The following is a 20,360-nucleotide window of genomic DNA, read 5'->3' as shown; positions in this document are numbered from 1 at the left end:
GAAAGAGAAACAACCTTGTTCTTCCTGTAGGAGCTACTTTGTTTCTACATCTCCGTCTGCCACCTACTTCCTGTCCCGCTGCGCCCCCGGGGGCTGATGGTGCTTTTGCCGCCGTGCGTGCGTTGGAAGGACCGACACAGACAGGAAACGATGAGAAAAGCTCTTTATTAAAGCACAGAAAAACGGAGCAGACAAACGACACGCTCTAAAACTCTCAATCACCGACTCCACGCTCAAGGCCTCGATTCATCAATGATTATCAATCAGCTGATCGCACAGGAAACAAACACTCAAATGTAAACAAACAAGGTGCACAGAGAGGTCGTCGACCCCTGAAGCTCCGCCCACTCACCCATCTCTCAGCCTCATCAGTCAGGTGATCATCAGGAACCTCTGCATCTCAGAATCAAAAAGATGAAGCTTAATCAATAAGCCAATCAGCTGATCGATCAGTAAGAGGATAACAGGGTCGGATAAACCTGTAGAAAGTTCAGGAAGCCAAATTTTATTTTAAACAAGTCAAAACAAGGACCCGCCCACAATTATTCCTGAACAGCCGATTGATCAGCTGGGCAATCAATCAGACGTAATGATGATCAATAAACTTCTTCTTCTACTGTGATAAAACAAAGTTTCTTTAAAAACTGGCGCATGACCTCAGAGGGAGCGTTGACCATGCAGCTGTTTTAGGCTCCGCCCCTGAGGGAGTGAGGTGGAGGGCAAGTTTGGCCATCCTGATTGGTGCAGACATGGAGGTGTCAGGTGGATTTCCGTCATGGTTACAGACATCCGACTAATAAAGTTTCATCTGTTTTAAAAAATATATATTTATACGTTTCTGACGACAGGAAACGGGACAAGGGGGCGAGACGCGTGATGACCACCTGCTCTGGTCCCACCAATCAGACGCTGCTCAGACGGACAGCTGCTGACTCATATTTTTACTTCTCATCGCTTTGATGCTGCTATCAGATAACTCTGTGTGCCCTTATTTTGAACTTTCAGCTGTTGCTAACCAGTTAGGCCCACCCCTTCCTGTGTAAAAATTTTTTTACACTAATTATCTAATTATCGGGTCATACATCTCGGCAAAAACATGAAGCAGTTTACTTATCTTCCCGTTTTCAAATTAAAAGTTGAAGGAAACCCACGTTTAGGAAGTTATTTTTCTGTCGGTGATCGTGATCAATAAAGTTCAGGATTTCAGGCCTTTTGATCAATCAATCCCTCTGAGACTCAAATTAGCTCTAATTAAGGAAGTGACATCACAGTGGAAGTCAGACGGCTCGCAGCATTATTTTGAAGGTACGGCTCCTGTTTGTAAAACTAGCTAAATGAATAAAGGTTGAATTTGAATAAATATTATCGATAATTCAGCCTCATCAATACGACGATCAGGAACCAGCCAGCGAGGAAGAGTCCTGGCTGAGACTCCTCCTCCAAACCTGATCACTGATCAGTGAGCAATATCGATCTGCAGATCAGAGCATGGCGGCTGTGGGGGGAGGGGTGAGCAGCAGGGGGCGCCGCGAGGCTAGCGCTCCGTCAGACGCAGGGAGACGCTCAAACATCTAATCGATCAGCAATCAATAATCAGAATCAGTTACTGCGTCTGCCGTTGCATCATGGCTGCAGCAGCTGTTTGTTTATTTACACCCACAAAATGGCTGTTTGTCAGACTCAAGCCCCGCCCCCTCGCCCAGATCTTTAACCTAAACATTATCCAGCTTAAAGTTTCATGGCTTTTTGATTTGTGGGTGTGGCATCCTGCGTGAAAGCGTTCTGATTGGACACTGCTGACATCACACACAAAGAGCACAAACAGCCTCTGCCCGCCACACACTCACAATCAGTCGTCATGGTTACTCCTGCGGTAGATGGGCACGTTAATGCTGTGGAACGCCGGCACCCAGCGGTTGTCATGGAGACCCACATTGCAGCCGGGCGTGTCCCTGCGGGCGCCATGGCAACACATCCAGTACCCTGGGCCGTACGGCAGCGCCTGGCAGTACGGCTTGTGGTGCCAGCGGCACAGCGACACGTCGCCGCGCCCGTAACGTTTCTTGCACTGCTTGCAGGGGTCGTCACGGTAACGGGGGTCTGACACCCACAGCGAGTCAGCGGGCCGCACGCCGTAGTTCTCGATGATGAACTTGAAGTAACTGCAGGCACACTTAAGCGCGGCAAGGCTCTGCGTCGGCAGCAGCAGGAAGATCTTGACGAGCAGGTGGTGCGGTAGCGCCGTCAGGTACGGCTGCGGCTCCAGCAGCTGCTGCAGCCGCTGACGCTTCTCCAGGAAGTCCTGCGACGCCGACGCACGCCACACCAGAGGCGCTGAGGCAGGGTTGCTAACTACGTCAGCACCCTCAGTTCCTCTCCTCCTAGTCTTCTCTGATTGGCTGTCAGGACTGCAGGGGGAGGGCTTAAAAGGCTGAAGCACACAGGTGGCTCTGTGGCGTGGGGGGCGGGGTGCCGAGTGTGTAGGGGAGGGAGTGGAGTCTTTGCATTTCTCAGGTGTTGGAGACAAAAACAATAAGCCAGGCACAGGCTCCTCCTCCTCAGACTCAGAGGGCGGGGTCTTAAGGTGAGTCTCTGTTACAGTGCGCTCCCTCTCCACACCTGCAGCCTCCTCCGACTTGACTAGCTCACCTGAAAGGGGTGTGGTCAAAGCTGAGGCAGGAAGACAGCTGACTGGTTCCCTGCTCAGACACTGAGCTGCAGGTGGTGATGATGGCGACGCAGGCTGGCTGGGGGTGGAGCTGTGACCTGTGGTGGCAGCGAGCAGCACACGCCCCGCTGTCCTCCGAAGGCTGTTGCTACGTGACAGGTCGCCCTCTGCCTGCCGCCTCAGACACTCAGACTCTAGTCTCGCCACCATGTCTGACACTCGGACGCTTTCTGGCTCCTCCCCCCTGTGCTCCGAGCCATCCCTGAGCTTGGTGGGCGGGGCTCTGGAGAGCATGATGGTGGTGCAGCTCCTCTGGAGAGCGAGCACAGGTTTGGAGTCCAGCTGCTGCTCACTTGCTCTCTGCTCCAAAAACGCCACCATGTCCACCACTGACACCTTCGGGTCCGCCTCCTCTGCTGTCCCCAGTTCGCCACCACACTGCTGACCGGAGTCCGGGCGCTGCGGAGCAGGTCTGAGGTCACAAGCTCTCTGGTCTTGTGGAAGGTTTTGGGTTTTTCCGGACCGGCGGCGCCGTTTGGCGGTACAGTTTTCATCCCAGCTGCCCTTTGCCTTCACGGCTCGTGACAGCCCCATCACAACGCTGTAGTTGGCGCATGGTGCCGGCGCCCTGTCCCTGCTGTTTGCAGCACACTCGCCATTTCCGGCACCATCTTCTCGTCCCCTCTCTGAAACAAAGATGGCGATCTTCTCGCGGACGTGTCCGGGTTTGATGACGGTCCAGACATCCATCGACATGTCGGCGTCCTCAGCGGCAGTCTGGAACAGTTTGGGCGTGTTGTTCTCGCAGCCTGGTGGCAACAGTGGGTGGTGCTGCAGGGTGGTGCCGGACTGCGTCTTGAGGCAGAGCGACGTCACGCTGCTTGTGATGGCGTTGGCTGGGCATCGCAGCGTGTTGGTGGAGATTACACTGAACGGGAAGCGGCTGCTGCTGCCATGGTTACCAGTGTACGTCCTGAGCAGCCCCCCCTGCTGGCTCACGAACAGACTGCTCCGCTGCGTCCCCGTCTGAACGCCGGACGCATCGAGACGCAGCTCTGAGTGCACAAGCTTCGGGTAAGACTTCAGGTGCATGATGGTCCTGTGGGGAGAGAGAGGTCACATGATTAAAACGCAACAGAGATATTCATCACCCAGGAAGTTATCGACATGTTTGGCAGTCAGATTTTCAAAATAAAAGTCAGTTAGAGGTGTATCCTGTGGGTGTGTCTCAGATCAGAGCAGGTCAGACTCTCTCCGAGGTGATTCTGAGATATTTCATCACCCGATCGTGGTGTAAACATTTCAACACGAGTTCACGTCAGAGCTGATCTGAGGTCAGGCTTCCTCTCCTCCTCATACAGAACGCCTTATTAGTCAGAGGGAGGGCGACACTGGTTTTACTGGAACACTTTACCTCTGCTCGTAAAAGTGGGACGAGGAGGAGGCCCATGGACTTCCTGTTACTCAGGTGAAGGCGGCACCTTTTCGCCTCAGTAATGAACAAACTCATAAGTGTGTTTATGGTCAGCGCCCTGACAGACTGCAGCTCCTCTCACGTCCACCAGGGGCTGCTGTAACTCTCCTCCTTCAAGCGAATAAGAAAAGCTTGTTGCGTTATGTTTGGTGGTGGGGGCAGCTGATATGAAGGGGGGGAGTCAGCTGCAGAGACCAAAAACAAACATGTTCAACTCCCTTTGATGTGCACACTGCCTCACTGTGGGCGTCACAGGAACTGCAGGTTTAAACCGGATCATTTGGACTCGTTTGTTCTTCACCTGCCCTCCTCCTCCTCATGTTTCTTGACCAGATGTACCGAGCATGTGCAGAAACACATGTTTTTAACGTTTTGGGTGGTGGATGACATCATGACGAAGGCTCGGTGCAGCAGCATTACCTCAGCGCTCGGCTGGGCCCGAGCCCGCAGACACGCCCGCACAGATGTGGAGGAAACCACGAGAGCTTCATGCTCTCCACATGGACTCGCGTGTGAGCCACGTGTTTATTCAGGACAGATTATGATAATGATCAGTTATTGATTGGAGAGGATAAAACGATCTGTGCGCACGCACGCACACACACACACACACACACAGAGAAACTTTGACTCTAATTTTGTCTGAATGTGTTTAATGAGTCATTTTACGTCACAGGGACGTTTTTTTAATTTAATGAGGATCTTTTCTTTTTGAGCGATTTTATTCCATACATTTCATTTTTTGTGTTTATTGAACATTTGGGATAAATAAAGTCAATCTCGCCCGGCGCTGATCATTACTAGTTTTCAGTGAAGCAATGTCACCTGACCAACAGTCACATGACCAGCGGAGTTCCCTGTCACGCCTGCGTCTCAGCCGTTCAGGGTGAGACCAGACAGATTAAAGGAGCGCCATCACGTTTACAGCTGTGAGTGAAGGATGACCTTCCTGCTCTCCGACGGCCGTACGGACCCGTGAGGTTCTTTCTGGGAGAACATCGTCTTCCTCCGGCTCATCCCGGGGAACACCGAGGTGTTCCCAGGCCAGCTGAGAGACGTTATCTGTCCAGCGCGTCCTCCCAGTAGGACATGTCTGAACCCCTCAGCTGGACTCATCTCTGAACTGAACCCGCACAGGTGACGAGACAACGCCCGCATTCACAAATTTAAAGCAGGATTTTAATACTGCAGCAGCATCATCGCCTTAAGAACAGCTTTCCCAGCAGATAAAAGCTGTTTTAAAGTGCATTATAAATAAAGTTGGCTTGGATAAAGCCTGCAAATATCAGCCGGGCCATGCAGACAGCTCCGTGTCCCGTGTGCACAGAGCTTATATAACCTCGTGACGCTTACAGAGGCAGGACACACTCAGAGCTCTGGGTTTGCAGGATGACCTCAGTGATGATGTAACCCGTGAATAAGGTGTGTTTGTACGAACACATCACAGTTACACAACCGTGCTCAGAAACACGAAGCTCGTTTGAACACAGTAGCAGTGAAGTCGACTCTCATCCAATCAGATGCGCATCCACAGCGAGACGAGCTGCAGGTTTCTGAGTGAGAGGAGTTTGGTTTCCAGGCCGTCGGCACTGCGTCTGAGAACAATTAGGATTACACAAACCGCAGCAGGGCGGCCAATCAGAGCCAGGTATAAAACAGACTGGGAGCACACCCAGGTCAGAGGTCACACGCATGCAGTGAGGGATGAGGCACAGCTGTGTTATCAGCAGCGTTTCTGAGGTATTCATGTCCCGGTGAGCTCTTTAAAGGTCTTTAGATTCAAAACAGCCGCCCGGTGGTGTTTCAAGATGGCTGCCGAGGTGGACTTTGGTGACATGAACACAAACTGATCCAGAATCAGAACCCGGAGCTCTGATCTGTCGCACAGCATCTTGGGAGTTGTATTCATGTGTTTCTCTGCATCACTTTTACACAACGCTAACTGTGTTTACCTGCACTCTGTGTGCTGATTGGCCGGTGGTGGTGCTGGGGGGCGTGGTACTGGTTTGAGTGACAGCTCCGCTGATCCTTCAGCTTCACATTTCTCAGACGTTTGCCTTGACTCCTCCCACACAAGAAGCTTAACCAGGCGCCGTTTCTCCTGCGCCAAGGTCTCCAAAGCAGTCAGGATGTGAACGCACACACACACCCTGCAGGAAAAAACAAGCACACACCAACACATCAGTGACTCACACACACACCTGAGGCCACGGCCCAGGTGGATAATCCTCACACCGTAAGCAGCTCTTATCTTCAAAATGAAATGAAAACATGTTCTACAACAGCTGGATCAGACATGCAGACTCAGACTGGGAGGACTGGGAGTGAACCAGCAGGGCCAGAAGTCAGTTTACGACACGTGGAGCAGCAGCGAGCTCACAGCCTCCAGTAAAAGCTCGCCGTACATCAGACAAACCTGCAACTTGCGTCTATAGCGAGACACCAGCTCATGATACCTGACAGCCAATCAGCTGCCAGCTCTGTACTCTCTGTCTATATAAGGAGCCGGTCACAGTGTGTTCAGCACACACACACGAGTACGTACTGGTGTGTGTTTGTGCTGTTGAAGCAGGAAACTGTAAATATTTCAAAATAAAAGCTGAGAGTTTAGTGACCAGCCGTTTCTCCTCACAGCTTCATAGCTGATTAATTCCCGCCACGTCTCCCAGCTGAGACGATCTGCAGGTGCTTCCTGCTCCCACAACAGGAAGAGTTCAGGAGAAACCTGAATGACATGGACCTGCTCACCTGCACAGGTGTGACAGGACTGCAGGTGTCATGTAGCCTCACGGTTTCACCTTTTTCTGCTCAACACGTCGAGCCCAAACATAATTCGATTTTTATTTTTTACCATCAAAAATAAATCCTCTTCTATTTTTGAAATAAAAAAAATTTAAAACATCGTTTTCACAGTGAGCTGAAAAATATTCATTTTAATGATTTTTGTTGTTAAAAATGAACAAAATCCCTCAGTTCAGACTCTGATTATCAACCAATAATCAATAGCAGAGAATAAAGAGGACTTGACTCGGTTGCTTCAAGCGTCAAAGATTATGATAAGAAATGATTACCGATCAGCTGAATGATTAACCACACACACACCGAGGAGCCCGAGCAGGGTTGGGGTGGAGTGGAGGTATTTCCCTCCTCCCTCTCCTGAAACCACCTCCTGCTGCTGGATCTGCAGCGTCCTTCTCTTTTGTTTGACGTGAACCAATCAGAGACATGGATCCTGATCAGGATCAATACACGAGCCGAGGCAGTCTAATCAGGGATCATTTCAAAGCTTTGTTAATGCTAACGAGCCAGATGCTGACTCTGATTAAAGAACAGACCGCGAGCTTATGCTGGAGCACTGCAGGCCTCATTATTTACTCTGTGTTAACAGGAGATTATTGATTTGTTTGGGGATTTTACGATGATACTTAAGTTTTTTATATTCCACCTTCCCCTGATGGAACACTGATCCAGCAGCCTGAGGCCGTCAGGTCTGATCTGACACGGGCAAAGGTAAAGATAAAAAACACCAACATCTGCCTACGGTTTCATCTCCAAGACATGCTGCCGTCCACCGAGTGGCGTCCTAACTGTGTAACAGCCCGCCAGATGCCTGTTCCCTTCAGGATGAGCAGAAGAGCTCAGGCACATGACCTCATTTACTTTCGTAACATTCATGATAATAATCTGTACAACATCTCTACAAAAAGTCGATTAAAATCCAAATACATTGTGTCAAACTGCAGATATGCAACTCTGCAGTGTCCTGAGCCTTCAAATTAAAAGCTTCTTTAAATCAGTGATTAATCATTAGCATCTTTAGTGCTGAGTCACTGATCAGGAGCCTAAAACATCCTGTACGAATCACAGAGGTCTGTGTTTCAGGCCACTGATTCTTTTATTTATTTAGCCAGGACACCCCTGAGACTAAAGTCCGTTTACAGCCAAGAAAGCACCACATTAACGGGTTATATGAGTGGTCAGGTATAACACAAGCAGAGGAGGGAGCTGCTGAGGAACAAGGTCCTGATGGTTTCTCCAGCAGAGGCTCAAAGTCCTGTGAAGACCCCGAGGATCCTGAAGAGGAGCGAGTATCACAACAACTGTGTTCACTCACATGCTGTGATCTCCACGGGCTGAAGACAGAGACACCAGCTGATAACGTCCACACACAGAGATACCTGAGTGTTTGTGGGCTCTGACTCATCTCTGGGTGTGACAGAGTTTAGAGGAATGTGTGTTTCTAAAGTGATTTTATAATCATCATGAGGACATTAGACCCTGTGAGAGCCACAACCAGCTCAGTCTCAGATCAGACCGGGACAGACCCGGGCCAAACCGACCGCCAGCTGCAGCTCTCAGACGCTCTTGATGGTGGCACCACCCAGTCAGCAGCAGGAGGAGGTCTCTGGCCCGGTGGTGGAAACAACCAAGCAGGAGGAGGTCTCTGGCCCGGACAGCCCAATGCACCCGCGTGGCCAGGTAAGAGGTTTGAAAATCTTCTGACAGTGAGTTTCACACCTTTCACTCTGCACATGAGTCTGCACTCCGAGGCTAACAGCTAGCAGCTAATAGCCTGTAAACTTCCCACCCTCCGGGGCCTCCGCCCTGCTAACGGCGAACATTCATCGGTAACCCAGCTGGGAGCGGCTTGGAGCTCCGCCACACCCGCAGCCATCACCGGGACACTTGGTAAACAAAGTGTCCCGCGCGCTGTTTACAAACAAACAACCGAGCTACACGAAAACAAACTTCGCTGCCGCAGCGCTAGTTAGCATGCTACTAGCTGCAGCCGCTCGCTCCCATTAAACACCTGGCTAATTAGCTAGCCTCTGCAGCTAATTAGCGGGAAGCAGAGGAGAACGGAGCGGCACGTCGACACTCCAGAGGACACGGGGGAAGTTTGAGGAGACGCTGCGGGTGGAGATCGGACCGTTTCCACCGCACACCGACACCCAGCAGCGGCCCCGAGCCGCGGACTCTCGGAGAGAAGAGGCCGCGGGTCGCACTGACCTGAGGGAGGAAGCTGAGCCCGTCCACTGGGGAGCTCCGCTGGCAGCGACCGCAGACGGTGCAGTCCTCCGGTCCGGGGTGTCCTGACGGTCCGTAGCCCAGCTGCTGTCGGTGCCTTCGCTTCGCCGGTGCGTGGACCCACTTTTAAACTGTTTAACGCTTAAACGCAGCACGGAGGTGCGCGCTCCTCACCTAACTACATAGTAGAGCTCCCGACCGAGCACGCGCACGTCAACCTGCGGCTGTGCGTCATGACGTAGCATCAACAACATGTAGGTTCGGTTTTAGCGACACCCAGAGGGCCGACACGCTTCATCAGTATGGACGATGATGGCTCAACGGCACGAAGGTCCCGGGTTTGAATCCGAGCAGGGTTCCAGGTCTGTGCTAAGCACCTCACAAGAAACGGACCGTGTTTTACACGAGACTGAAAAGCCACGGAGTTCACCCGAAATAACCCCAAAGACTAAAGGTGTACATCCACAGAGAGCAGCAGGTCAGCTGATCACAGCCTGCACACCAAGACAATCTTCTGCAGCTCTCAGTAGAAATGATCGTTAGTTTGTTTTCACCGCACTGCATCATTACACTGATCTTCGGGTTCCCCACCCACTGAATCCACTGTAACTGTGCACAGTCTGTGTCGGTGTGGAGGGAAGTCACACTGTGTAATCTTGACAACAGAAACTCGTTATTTTTTAGTTCTCCGTCAGTGCGGGTTTCCTACATAACAGATTCAAACTGAGTTCATACAGAATTACATTGGATTCATATTTGTATTCTCATGTACTACTATTGTTTCATATTATATTAATACAACACGAGGTTCAGTTTCCTTTGTAACTGTAGAATTGTCCTTCAAGGAGCTACTTTTTACTTTCTTACACTGAGTACACTTCAGAGCAGTACTTTTTCACTTTTACTTCAGTGAAAAAGTTGCTTCAGTACTTCAACTTTTACTGGAGTATTTTTAATCAGAATATGAATGTCTTTATTGTCATTGTTGCAGGTACGGGGAAATTAAAAGCGGTCTCCAATCAGTGCATCATCCATAAAAACATTTAAAAAAATCTTTATGTATTAGAAGTAAAGAGAGTCGGTACTTTTGCCACCTCTGTAAATGACTCAGGTAAACTTAAACTCTTCCTCGGAGCTACTGGCTGTGCTGACACGCTAACTTTAGAGTAATTCTATTTTTTTTCGAGTGTATGTAGGAGAACTAGGGACACATTTGTTCCTGAATGTAGCTCTGACAATCCGCCATAGATTTCTTTCTGTATGGAGTTTGCATGTTTTCCCACGTGTTTGCACGGCTGCTCTCCGTCTTCCTCCAACAGTCAGTTCCACACTGCTGGTAGGTGTGAATGTGAATACCCAGGGCGAACCCCGCTTCTCACCTGATGGAGTCGAGGATGGGCTTCAGGCCCCCCTGAATTGGATAAGCTGAAGTAAATGGATGGAAGCAAAATGAATTTATTTAAATGTGAATCCAAAACCTTTGCTTGTAACTAAGCTGCCGGGCTCTGAAGCCACAGTGCCATTCTTCCTCTCTGTAGTTGTTATGAAGGGGAACTTTCTCTGGACCAGTTTCTTACATTAGGCTGTAAACATGTTTATTTTAACATGGGAATCTGTAGGGACGACTCACCGCTGGAGCCCCTGCTGGACATTAGAGGAACTGCAGGCTGGAAGTTTCTTCATGTGATAAATAAAACTGGGTATCATCTGCACAGCAATGAAAAATATGCAGTGTTTTCTAAAAGTGTTGTTCCCAGCACATAACCCTGTGGAGCTTCGTGAACAGCTGTTATGTGTAAAAAACATTCCTTGTTTACGTGAACAAACTTAAGCAAGACGAGGAAACAAAAAAGTGTCAGAATTCCGACTTTTTTCTCAGAATTCTGATTTTAAAAAAAATACGTCCACACATTTTTTTCAGTGGCCCTGATCCTCATCCCTATAAACTGGAAGATTCAGCCACTCCAGTGCATTTCCTGTAACACCAACGCTGTGTTGTAGTCTCTGTTTAAAGCGGCATTAAATGCTGCACTGATATCTCTGCTGTCAGAGGCCATAAGACGGTCTCTGGTAAAGCTCACTCACTCCTCTGCAGATGAGCCCAGCTGTTTTAAAACTCCTGTTTGAAGAGTTTCTGTCGTGGTTTAACCAGGCTCATCATTTTCAGGCATCCAGGCGGGACACAGAAATAAGCACAAAACCCAGAATATGAAGTCTTTATTCATCAGACACCTGAACAGAAACATGTGGAAGAATCAAAGCATCTACTGATGATCACCTTCAAACATTCACTGATAATTTCCTCCTGGCTGATCTCTGCTGGGTCAGCAGCCTGTCTCAGGCCAACGTCTCCATGTTGACCCTGGACAGCGTGAGGTCGTAGTAAATGTTGAGTCTCTTGATGTCTCTCAAGTTGGTGATACGATGCTTGAAGTCCAGCATGTGAGCGTTGTTGACGGCCACCTTGAACTCCGTGTTGCTGCACAGGATCTTGATCTGGAAGAGAAACATGACAGACTGTCGTTGGCGTCATCTCCGCCTCACAGAAATCAAACTGAGGATTTTTTTGAAGCTGTCTGACCTCAAAACTCTGCCCCGGCACAAACGGGAAGTGCTGCAGCTCCCTCTCCTCTTTGCCCCACTTTTCACCGATGCAGCTGTTTCTGACGATCGCCTTCTTGCCGCCCTCGTTGAAGCGAGGGTTGAAGTGGAAGGCGATGTCACGAGCTGTGGCCAGGTCCACTGTGAACCTGATAAATCACAGAGACCTCAGTGAATTACTGACTCTGTTAGAGCTTCTCCTCCATCAGAATCTGATGATCTGGATCAGTCGTTTCTCTTTTTGGCCGATGTTAATGTGGCGTTAAACAACTCAAGTCTGATTTTGCTTCACTGAAACGAGTGAACGAATGCAAACAAGTGAAAGTGTAGCTGATGCCTGAGCTCGCTCATCCTTGTTCAGGTGAATGAGACACCAGCTGAAAACATGTCCTCGCATCTCTCGTTGTTTTTTTCATCATGTGTTCACAGCAAACATGAAGGTTTTGTGTGATTACAGCTAAAGTTTGTCCAATGAGGTGACATGAGTGTGCGTTACTACTGCCCCGCTTTCATTACTGTTACTCATCTGCCGTCTCTGGACTGGATTTAACCACCGTCAGTTTATCGCTCTGTGCTTCCTGTTTACTCTGCTCTACACCCGCCCGTTTGCTTCTTTAGTCTGACCTCTGCTCTCTCGTCACTATGTGACATCACAGCATTCGTACTGACTTGTCAGCGTTGGGTTTGATAGTTCCAGCGATGGTGATCAGCAGCTTGTCGTACACTCCTTGAGGCAGAGGCAGATTGAAGGGAACCGTCTGTCAAGAAGAAAACAGCTGTTTACTACATCTGTCCTTCTGTCTGTCCTCTGTTTCCGTCTCTGTTTGGCTCACCAGATTCTGCTGGGCTGCAACAGGAGGAGTGGGTCCAGGTCCAGGTGAAGGGCCTGGACCTGGACCCCAGGGTCCGCTGGGCTGGCTGGGGCCTTGGGGCCATGTAGGGTTAGCAGGCTGACCTCCAGGCCAGGCTGGACCAGTGGAACCTCCGGGCCAGGTGGGCTGGTTGGGCTGACCTGAGGTTTCAGTGGAGGCAAAAATCATTTCCACAGACATTCACCTGTTTATTTAACCTGCGAACATCCACCTGGGCACCACAGGCTAACGTCCACACATAAACCCAGATGGAAGCTGCGAACAGCAATGGCAAAATAACTGTAGGAGACTGTTTGACAGGTGACACCCCACCCTAACCTTAGACAGGTAGAAGGTGACCTGGTGGATGTAAAGAGGCTGCTTTATTAATGAGGCCTCGTGAAGACTGAAGTTCTTTCAGAGACGTGACTGTCAGAGGTCAGTAAAAGTCTCATTTCTCTACAGCGGAGGGTTGGCTTCATTGTCATTTCAACCATGTGCAGAGTGAAAGGTGTGAAACTCACTGTCAGAAGATTTTCAAACCTCTTACCTGGCCACGCGGGTGCATTGGGCTGTCCGGGCCAGAGACCTCCTCCTGCTTGGTTGTTTCCACCACCGGGCCAGAGACCTCCTCCTGCTGACTGGGTGGTGCCACCATCAAGAGCGTCTGAGAGCTGCAGAGACCCAGAAGCAAAGAAACCCTGAGCTCGTTTTGTCCTTGGGACGGTTTCTGACTGAGCCGCGATCAGAACCGTCTGAAACACGCAGGGCTAAGATGCTTCCTTCATTGCCTCCTTTAGCAGAGGGGACATTGGAGCATCCTCTATGAGAGCAAAGGAGGTCATTCCATCTGTTACGTCCCTCTGCAGCCTCTAATCTGCTCAGTGTGTTCAGCTGGTGCTAATTGGCCACACCTAGTCAGGTGTGGATAAAAGCATACCTGAGGCAAGCTTCCACAGAGCTCACTTGCTTTTTGCCTTGGTGGCACCGGCCATTTTAGCCAACCTGGTAGTCCATTTTAAGACAAAACCTCTTCTCACCACACTCTGCTATTAGTCTCCTTTTTTATGTTGCGGCTTTTGAGCCGGGTCGTAACACCATCCCATAATTCATAGCAGTGCACCGTCAGACAAGGACTGAGGTCATGAAAGTGTTATTAATGGGGTGTTTTTCATTTCATGCCGTTATTGTTTTACCTGTTTCTGTGAGAGTGAAAATCATTTCAGTTTCAAAAACTTTTAGTCTAAATGTCCACACAGAGTCAGGATTTGCACTCTTCAGCACTCGTCTTCATCACTTCTGCAGCTTCTGAGCCAAATCCTGCCTCACAGGTCTGAGCCGATCGACTGACCACAGATTCTGGATGGGATTAAGATCTGAGGAGTCTGTCTCTGCCAACAGTCTCCTCCCGGTGCTTTAAACAGTAAAGACCCTAAAACAGTAGGAAGTAACTTCAACAACCACACTATGAGCAGGTGCTAGGTGACACCGGGAAGGAAAAACTGCATTTTAACAGGAAGAAGCCTGTGCTGGGAAATGCTGGACTTTGTCAAACTGCTCTGGGATCACTGGGAGAAGAAGTTGAGGATGAATTCCACCGAGGGCTGCAGAGGTTATGAACAGGAAGAGTCAACACTTCACAATAAAAGTTTGTAAAACATATGAAACAGTTGTGACTGTTCTTCAGTCTGAAACACGAGCTGAGACGCTGCCAAAGCTTTGCTACGACCCCACGTCAGCGGTCCAGCTTCACCTCACTGCAGCAGCGCCCACGACGCCAGAGGGACAGGTTTCAGAGACGCCGTCTGACCTTCAGGCCCGAAGTGGCCGTCTGAAGTACTGAGTGCAACTGAACGCACCACAGTTCACACTGAGGGTGTGTTCAGTGACAGACTCTTCTGGAATGTTCTGTATGAACTGGCTCTAAAGAAGGAATAATAACGCCCTGTTTTCACACACACACACACACACACACACACACAGACTCACACACAGACACTCACACACACACACACACACACAGACTCACACACAGACTCTCTCTCTCTCTCTCTCACTCACACACACACACACACACACACACACAGACTCACACAACCCCATTCAGCTATCTTAGTGAGGACCTTCACTGACATAACGGTTTCCCTGGCCCCTTACCCTAACCATTAAAAATGAATGCCTAACCCTAACCATAACCTAATTGTAACTCTGACACTAAAACCACATTTTGAGCCTCTAAAAGGCTTCAAACTTGTGAGGACCGTTGTGTGTGTGTGTGTGTGTGTGTGTGTGTGTGTGTGTGTGTGTGTGTGTGTGTGTGTGTGTGTGTCCTCACAAGTGACTGTTGGTTCTCACAAGTATAGTAGAATGCAGATTTCGGTCCTCACAAAGATAGCTAGACAGGAACACACACACACAGAAGTTTGAGTTTTTAGTTTAGATAATCAGCTGGTGCCTCGTGACCACATTAACAGGACCGTGCTGCACGTTCCACCTAATGTCAGATCAGAAAAACTGAAACATGGATGAAACCTGAAAACTGCACATCAGGAAACATCCAGGTGAAAGTTTGTGAGAGAAGATGAAAGAGAAAAACGAGACTCACGTCCATTCTGCTCGTCTGCAACCTGAAACACACAGACAGGAAGAAGCATTAAAACCAGAAGAAGAAGAAAATGAGGTCTGAGGGTGTGGTGGTGCGAGTCCTGACACGGAGCACAAACAACACGACAAAAAGCTGAAAGCGATTCACAAACTACACAAAAACGCCGCCCTCGTCTCCATCCTCTCCTCTCTGCTCGCGCTCACAGCAGGCGCTAAACTCGGGTTTGGGTTTTTGGGGATTCGACCCTTTAAGGCTCAGCTGCAGCTCGTTTGGAGTCCCTGAACTCGACCTTTGAACCGTGTTCGTGCCGTTTACATGGATCCCAGAAACAGACACAAACTAACAAACCTTCACATTTAAACTTGTTTAAACGTAGCCAGCTGACCTCAGAGTGTGCTTCTGAATGCTCCCTGCAGAGGGCAGCGTGAGCCGGTAAACTGGCCGCTGAGCTCAGTGAGCTGAGAAACAGACCGGCCGCATGCAGTAAACATCTGTTTACGAGCCAGCCGACACAGGTGGGTCTGTTTCCCCGGTGACTGTCGTAGAAACCTCATCAGCGCAATCGGAGAGGCAAAAGAAATACGACATGATCGGAAATCAGTGAAAAGCAGCAGCTGTGTTAGTCACAAGGGGGCGCCACAGCTAGCAGAGCAGCATGTCACATGATCTTCCTGATGGACGATTTGTCTCCTCCTGGTCTCAAACTGGGAACAAAACCACATCACCCAGTTTATGTTCCCCGAAGTTATCTGGAAGTTTTTCAAATGCTTTCTGTGTGTTGGTATCGATGTATTAGTCTACGCTGTCACTTGGTATCAAAAGGTTGCTGGTTGGATTCCAGCAGGAGACACAGATCCCTGCAGGACTCTGTCAGCGAGGTGTGAAACTGCAAAATCAGACTGTACAGAAGTGCCCTCTGAATGTTTTCCAGATGTTCCTGTGGTTTCCTGCTGCTGGCGGGTGGAGCAACGTTCTCATGCTAAACAAACAAACATGGCGCCTGCATCAGGAGCAGACGCCGCCCAGGATCACACGGCTGTCAGCAGACCTCTCTGCTGCTCCTGAGCTCGAGTCAAAGAGCCGTCTGTTCCTCTGTGCGCTGCTCGGTGTAAATAAAGTTTGAATGAAAGCACTCGCAGTCAAAGCTCCCTGAGTAACAGAGACGAAACCTCACAGATCAGCAACTTCCTCTTCTTCTGAACAACGAACCGAATCGGGGATCTCGGCAGCTTCCTGTTTGTCTGCGTACTTTGATTCAAGCACCAGAAGAAGAGATGCCAAACCGAGTCCAACCTGCAGGCAGAGAGCACGAGGACGAGAAGGAGACCTACCTGAGTTCACCTGAGCGCTGCCGATCACACAGACTCTGAAACAGGAGACGCGCTTTAAGTCCTGAGCCTCGCCCTGCTCCTGCGTGCAGACCACACCCACACCGCACGCACACACAGCTGGGTGTGTTTTTATTTTGAACCCTGCTGTTGTTTGCTGACAGCCGGATTTAGCACACAGTTATTGATGATGGTCTTTACAGGTTTTTATGTTACCAGGAAACCTGAAGAGCCAATCAGACCGCACCCTCACTACACAGAACACGATTGTTTTAGACAATATTCACTTGTTACAGCAGCACAAGGGGGAAGTTAGAGATGTTACAAAAGGATAAAAACAGAAAAAACAAATAAGAAGAAACTGCAGCGTGTCACCATGGTTACTGCACACGCAGAAACATTCCCCTTTAGTATGTGGTGGTAATAACATTCCCTCGCTCTTTCCAGGATCAGGTGTGCTTCCCAACCCTGATTCCTGGAAGTTCCCGCCCACCTCGTGTCATGGCTGTTTGTTTTTTTCCACTTGGTGAACCAGAGAGTCGAACATGATACAGATTACAGCAGGCTGTTGGAATACTCCGATTACTTTTTTGTTGTAATTAGTGATTTAAGTTTGGGATTGAAGTAAACGGGTGTTTATTCATTTCTGTGATGGTAAAATGGTAAATGGCCTGTATTTGTATAGTGCTTTACTAGTCTCTAAGGACCCCAAAGCGCTTTACACTACATCCAGTCATCCACACACACAGGTGATGGCAAGCTACATTGTAGCCACAGCCACCCTGGGGCGCACTGACAGAGGCGAGGCTGCCGGACACTGGCACCACCGGGCCCTCTGACCACCACCAGTAGGTAATGGGTGAAGTGTCTTGCCCAAGGACACAACGACTGAGACTTTCCAAGCCGGGGCTCGAACCGGCAACCTTCCGATTACAAGGCGAACTCTCAACTCTTGAGCCACGATTGCCCCACGATCTGTCTCTGTTGACCCTGCTGTGGAGGGTACGACCCACAGAGGACGACAGATGTGCTGAGAGGGTTCACGTGTGAAAGAAACACTCGGTTTGACGGCACAGCGCCGGTGGTATGACGAGCTGGTTACTCTGTGACTCAGCAGCAGTGATCGGTCTGTGCCATCACTGTGGACGAGCTTTGGTCGTTGAGGTTTGCAGCATTCGTTCATGCACAGCTCTCTGAGCTCTGCAGCAGCTCCGTTCTTTCCTTTTTCAGCCGTTCTGTTGGATCTTTGTCCTGCTGATGACCCAGTTTGGTCCCAGCTTTATCTGTGGGACAGACGTCCTCACACTGACTCTGGGACAGTTTGGAGTTCATCATCCCTCCTCCACTGTGCTCACAGCTGCTGTCAGGTGTTTGGTCAGAATAGAGCAGCCCTTTATTTTTTATGGGTGCTCCGTGCCAGGTGTGCAGGAATAAACAACAGACAGGAGAAACTGCAGATTTCCTCCAAACGTGCTGCTGTGCATGAAGAACATCTGCTCCTTGGTCTCGTCTGACAGAGCACATTGTCCCAGGAGGCTCTTTGTCCTGGTGCTTTACAAACCGGCCGTACTTGTTCCACCTGTTTCTGACTGTACTGTTGTGACCTTTGACCCTGTAGAGAGTGAGATAGAGCTCAGGGTTCTGACCTTGGGGTGAATTTTCCAGGACGTCCACTCTTTAGAAGACTGCCTCATTGGTTTAAGACAGCCGAACGCTCCAGACCTGCAAACTGGAAAGACGTCAGCTTTCATGGAGGCGCTCACACTGATGATGATCAGTCAGGAAATGCACCTGGCCGCACCTTACACTCCTGTGGAAGCAGTGAGGATCAAAGCCGTGCTTCTGTTAATCTCCTCGCCTCGAACACGTCTCCTTTTTTATTGTAACGTTAAAGTTTCCCCTCATACCAGGGACATGGGTCTCACCACACCTACACACACCTGACACCGAGCACAGAGCAGGTGTGGTGGAGTGACTGCGTGTCTGAAGCACTCACAGGTAATCCTCCACCAGCACCACAAACACGTCGTTGAACACCTGCAGGGACGCCCCCGCCACACCATCCTTTACATCTGAACCGCAAAGTGCACTTTTTTTTTTTTTTTTACCAGGGGTGTGTTCAAAGTGAACCATTAAATAGTTGTCAGTGCACACACAACACAGAATCTGCGTCCTTGTGTCCACTTCCTGGTGGAGCAGTATCAGCAGGAAGTGACCTGCTTACTGCCGACCGATTACTGCTGCACCGTCTGAGTCACAGCGTGCGCCACATGCACCCCCATCTCCACCACACTAACCACCTGTGGGGCTCTCCCACTGTGGGGCAGGGCCCTCTGGTGGCACACAGAGTCACTGGAGGAGGTCAGACACGAGCAGGGAAAAAGAAAGTCGAGTGAACCTGGTCCCTGATCTTTGTCTCACTGACCGTCCTTCACATCCTTCTCCTATCGTTCATGTCGGACTGATGGATTATTTTGGTCTCATAAATCCTTTAATGATCCCCAATCTAGAAACACAAAGCATATAGTTAGGGCTGGACCAGGTGACCCTGAATCCTCCCTTAGTTATGCTGCAATAGACGTAGGCTGCTGGGGGATTCCCATGATGCACTGGGTGTTTCTTCTTCACTCACTATGTGTTAATAGACCTCTCTGCACTGAATCATACCTGTTATTAATCTCTGTCTCTCTTCCACAGCATGTCTTTATCCTGTCTTCCTTCTCTCACCCCAGCCAATCACAGCAGATGGCCCCACCCCTCCCTGAGGTTTCTTCCTGTTAAAAGGGAGTTTTTCCTTCCCACTGTCACCAAAGTGCTTGTTCATAGGGGGTCATATGATTGTTGGGGTTTCTCAGTATTATTGTCGGGTCTTTACAATATAAAAGGTTGTTTTTTTAGTTAACAATGATGTTAGAGTTCAAGATACAGAGAACGAGAACACATCTGTGACAAGTTCAATGGATTTATTCACTGTGTGTGTGTGTCTGTGTGTGTGTGTCTGTGTGAGAGAGATGAAGCGGCAGGCTTTGTCACAGCAGCTGACCAACAGCAGGGGGAGCTGTGGATCTGCAGATTCATAACACCACACTTCCTGTCCTGGTTTTTCATAATAAAACCACAAGCTGAAGCTCTGGTTTATTTTCAAGGTTAAAGCAGCTGATTTCCATCAGACTTCACCCTTTAGGACCCACTTCCTCCCTCTGGTTTTCTTTAAAGAGCTTCAGTGATGTTAAATCATCTCACTGGTTATGAGAGCAACATAAACTGAACACGTGACACATCAAGTGGAAAAACTTTCATTACAGACAAGAACAGTTCATAGCAACACAGAAGTATAACTGGAGCCACTCACAGAGGGACACGAGGGAAATGAAACACGATAAACACACGACTATGATTCATGTTTGCATTTGCGGTTCTGTTTTCTTAAAGTGAAAGTAGACAAACCTGTGTGTGTGTGTGTGTGTGTGTGTGTGTGCTGCCTGCAGACTGGGATAATCCCATCTGAGCTGCTGACCTCGACACAAAACCAGTTCAGCAGGAGAGCAGAGACCCAAACAGACAACCACTGTGTGTGTGTGTGTGTGTGTGAGTGAGTGAGATGATTTAGGTTACAGACTGTTTATGATGATGATGCTCGTCTTATCGTCGCACTCACATAATAAACGGTATTTAAGCCCCGCCCCCCGTAGTTTGATTATTTTTGTATTTCATCCTTAAAGAATATCGAGGTTGCCATGACAATAAAGTTTATTGTTGTTTATTATTACGTCATCTGCAAAGTAAGTGTTAGCTGTCAAACATC

General features: G+C 49.4%; 2 protein-coding genes across 4 annotated transcripts; both read right to left on the bottom strand.

Annotated features, from left to right (window-relative positions):
* Window positions 1-149: 149 nt before the first annotated feature.
* fbxo34 (F-box protein 34) lies at window positions 150-9,375 on the bottom strand. Of its 3 annotated transcripts, none has more exons than XM_063498186.1 (4): window positions 9,153-9,375; window positions 6,095-6,292; window positions 1,848-3,767; window positions 150-479 (listed from the first exon to the last, which is right to left on the bottom strand). In XM_063498186.1, exon 3 carries the CDS (start codon window positions 3,758-3,760, stop codon window positions 1,850-1,852), a length of 1,911 nt encoding a protein of 636 aa, XP_063354256.1. In that variant the 5' UTR covers window positions 3,761-3,767; window positions 6,095-6,292; window positions 9,153-9,375; the 3' UTR covers window positions 150-479; window positions 1,848-1,849. The 3 variants fall into 3 exon arrangements, with proteins under 3 accessions (XP_063354256.1, XP_063354257.1, XP_063354255.1); XM_063498187.1 differs by having other exon boundaries at window positions 150-393; XM_063498185.1 differs by having other exon boundaries at window positions 150-3,767.
* A 1,999-nt stretch (window positions 9,376-11,374) lies between these two features.
* On the bottom strand, window positions 11,375-16,641 carry lgals3b (lectin, galactoside binding soluble 3b). Its single transcript, XM_063498340.2, has 7 exons — window positions 16,559-16,641; window positions 15,228-15,249; window positions 13,173-13,296; window positions 12,605-12,783; window positions 12,441-12,529; window positions 11,752-11,920; window positions 11,375-11,666 (listed from the first exon to the last, which is right to left on the bottom strand). The coding sequence occupies exons 2-7, from the start codon at window positions 15,231-15,233 to the stop codon at window positions 11,508-11,510; spliced, it is 726 nt and encodes a 241-aa protein (XP_063354410.1). The 5' UTR covers window positions 15,234-15,249; window positions 16,559-16,641; the 3' UTR covers window positions 11,375-11,507.
* Between the last annotated feature and the right edge of the window lie 3,719 nt (window positions 16,642-20,360).

The sequence above is a fragment of the Pelmatolapia mariae genome, linkage group LG16_19 (genome assembly GCF_036321145.2).
Source record: "Pelmatolapia mariae isolate MD_Pm_ZW linkage group LG16_19, Pm_UMD_F_2, whole genome shotgun sequence".
Lineage (NCBI taxonomy): Eukaryota > Metazoa > Chordata > Actinopteri > Cichliformes > Cichlidae > Pelmatolapia > Pelmatolapia mariae.
This window is presented reverse-complemented; position numbering and strand designations above follow the sequence as displayed.

What these genes read in the sequence shown, in the direction of transcription:
- fbxo34 (XM_063498185.1), bottom strand. Translation starts at nt 3,760, where the DNA reads ATGCACCTGAAGTCTTACCCGAAGCTTGTGCACTCAGAGCTGCGTCTC.
- lgals3b (XM_063498340.2), bottom strand. An exon ending in CAATGCACCCGCGTGGCCAG is followed by an intron (nt 12,784 to 13,172) that starts GTAAGAGGTTTG and finishes CTGAAACCTCAG; the next exon opens with GTCAGCCCAACCAGCCCACC. An exon ending in ATCAAACCCAACGCTGACAA is followed by an intron (nt 11,921 to 12,440) that starts GTCAGTACGAAT and finishes GTGATTTATCAG; the next exon opens with GTTCACAGTGGACCTGGCCA.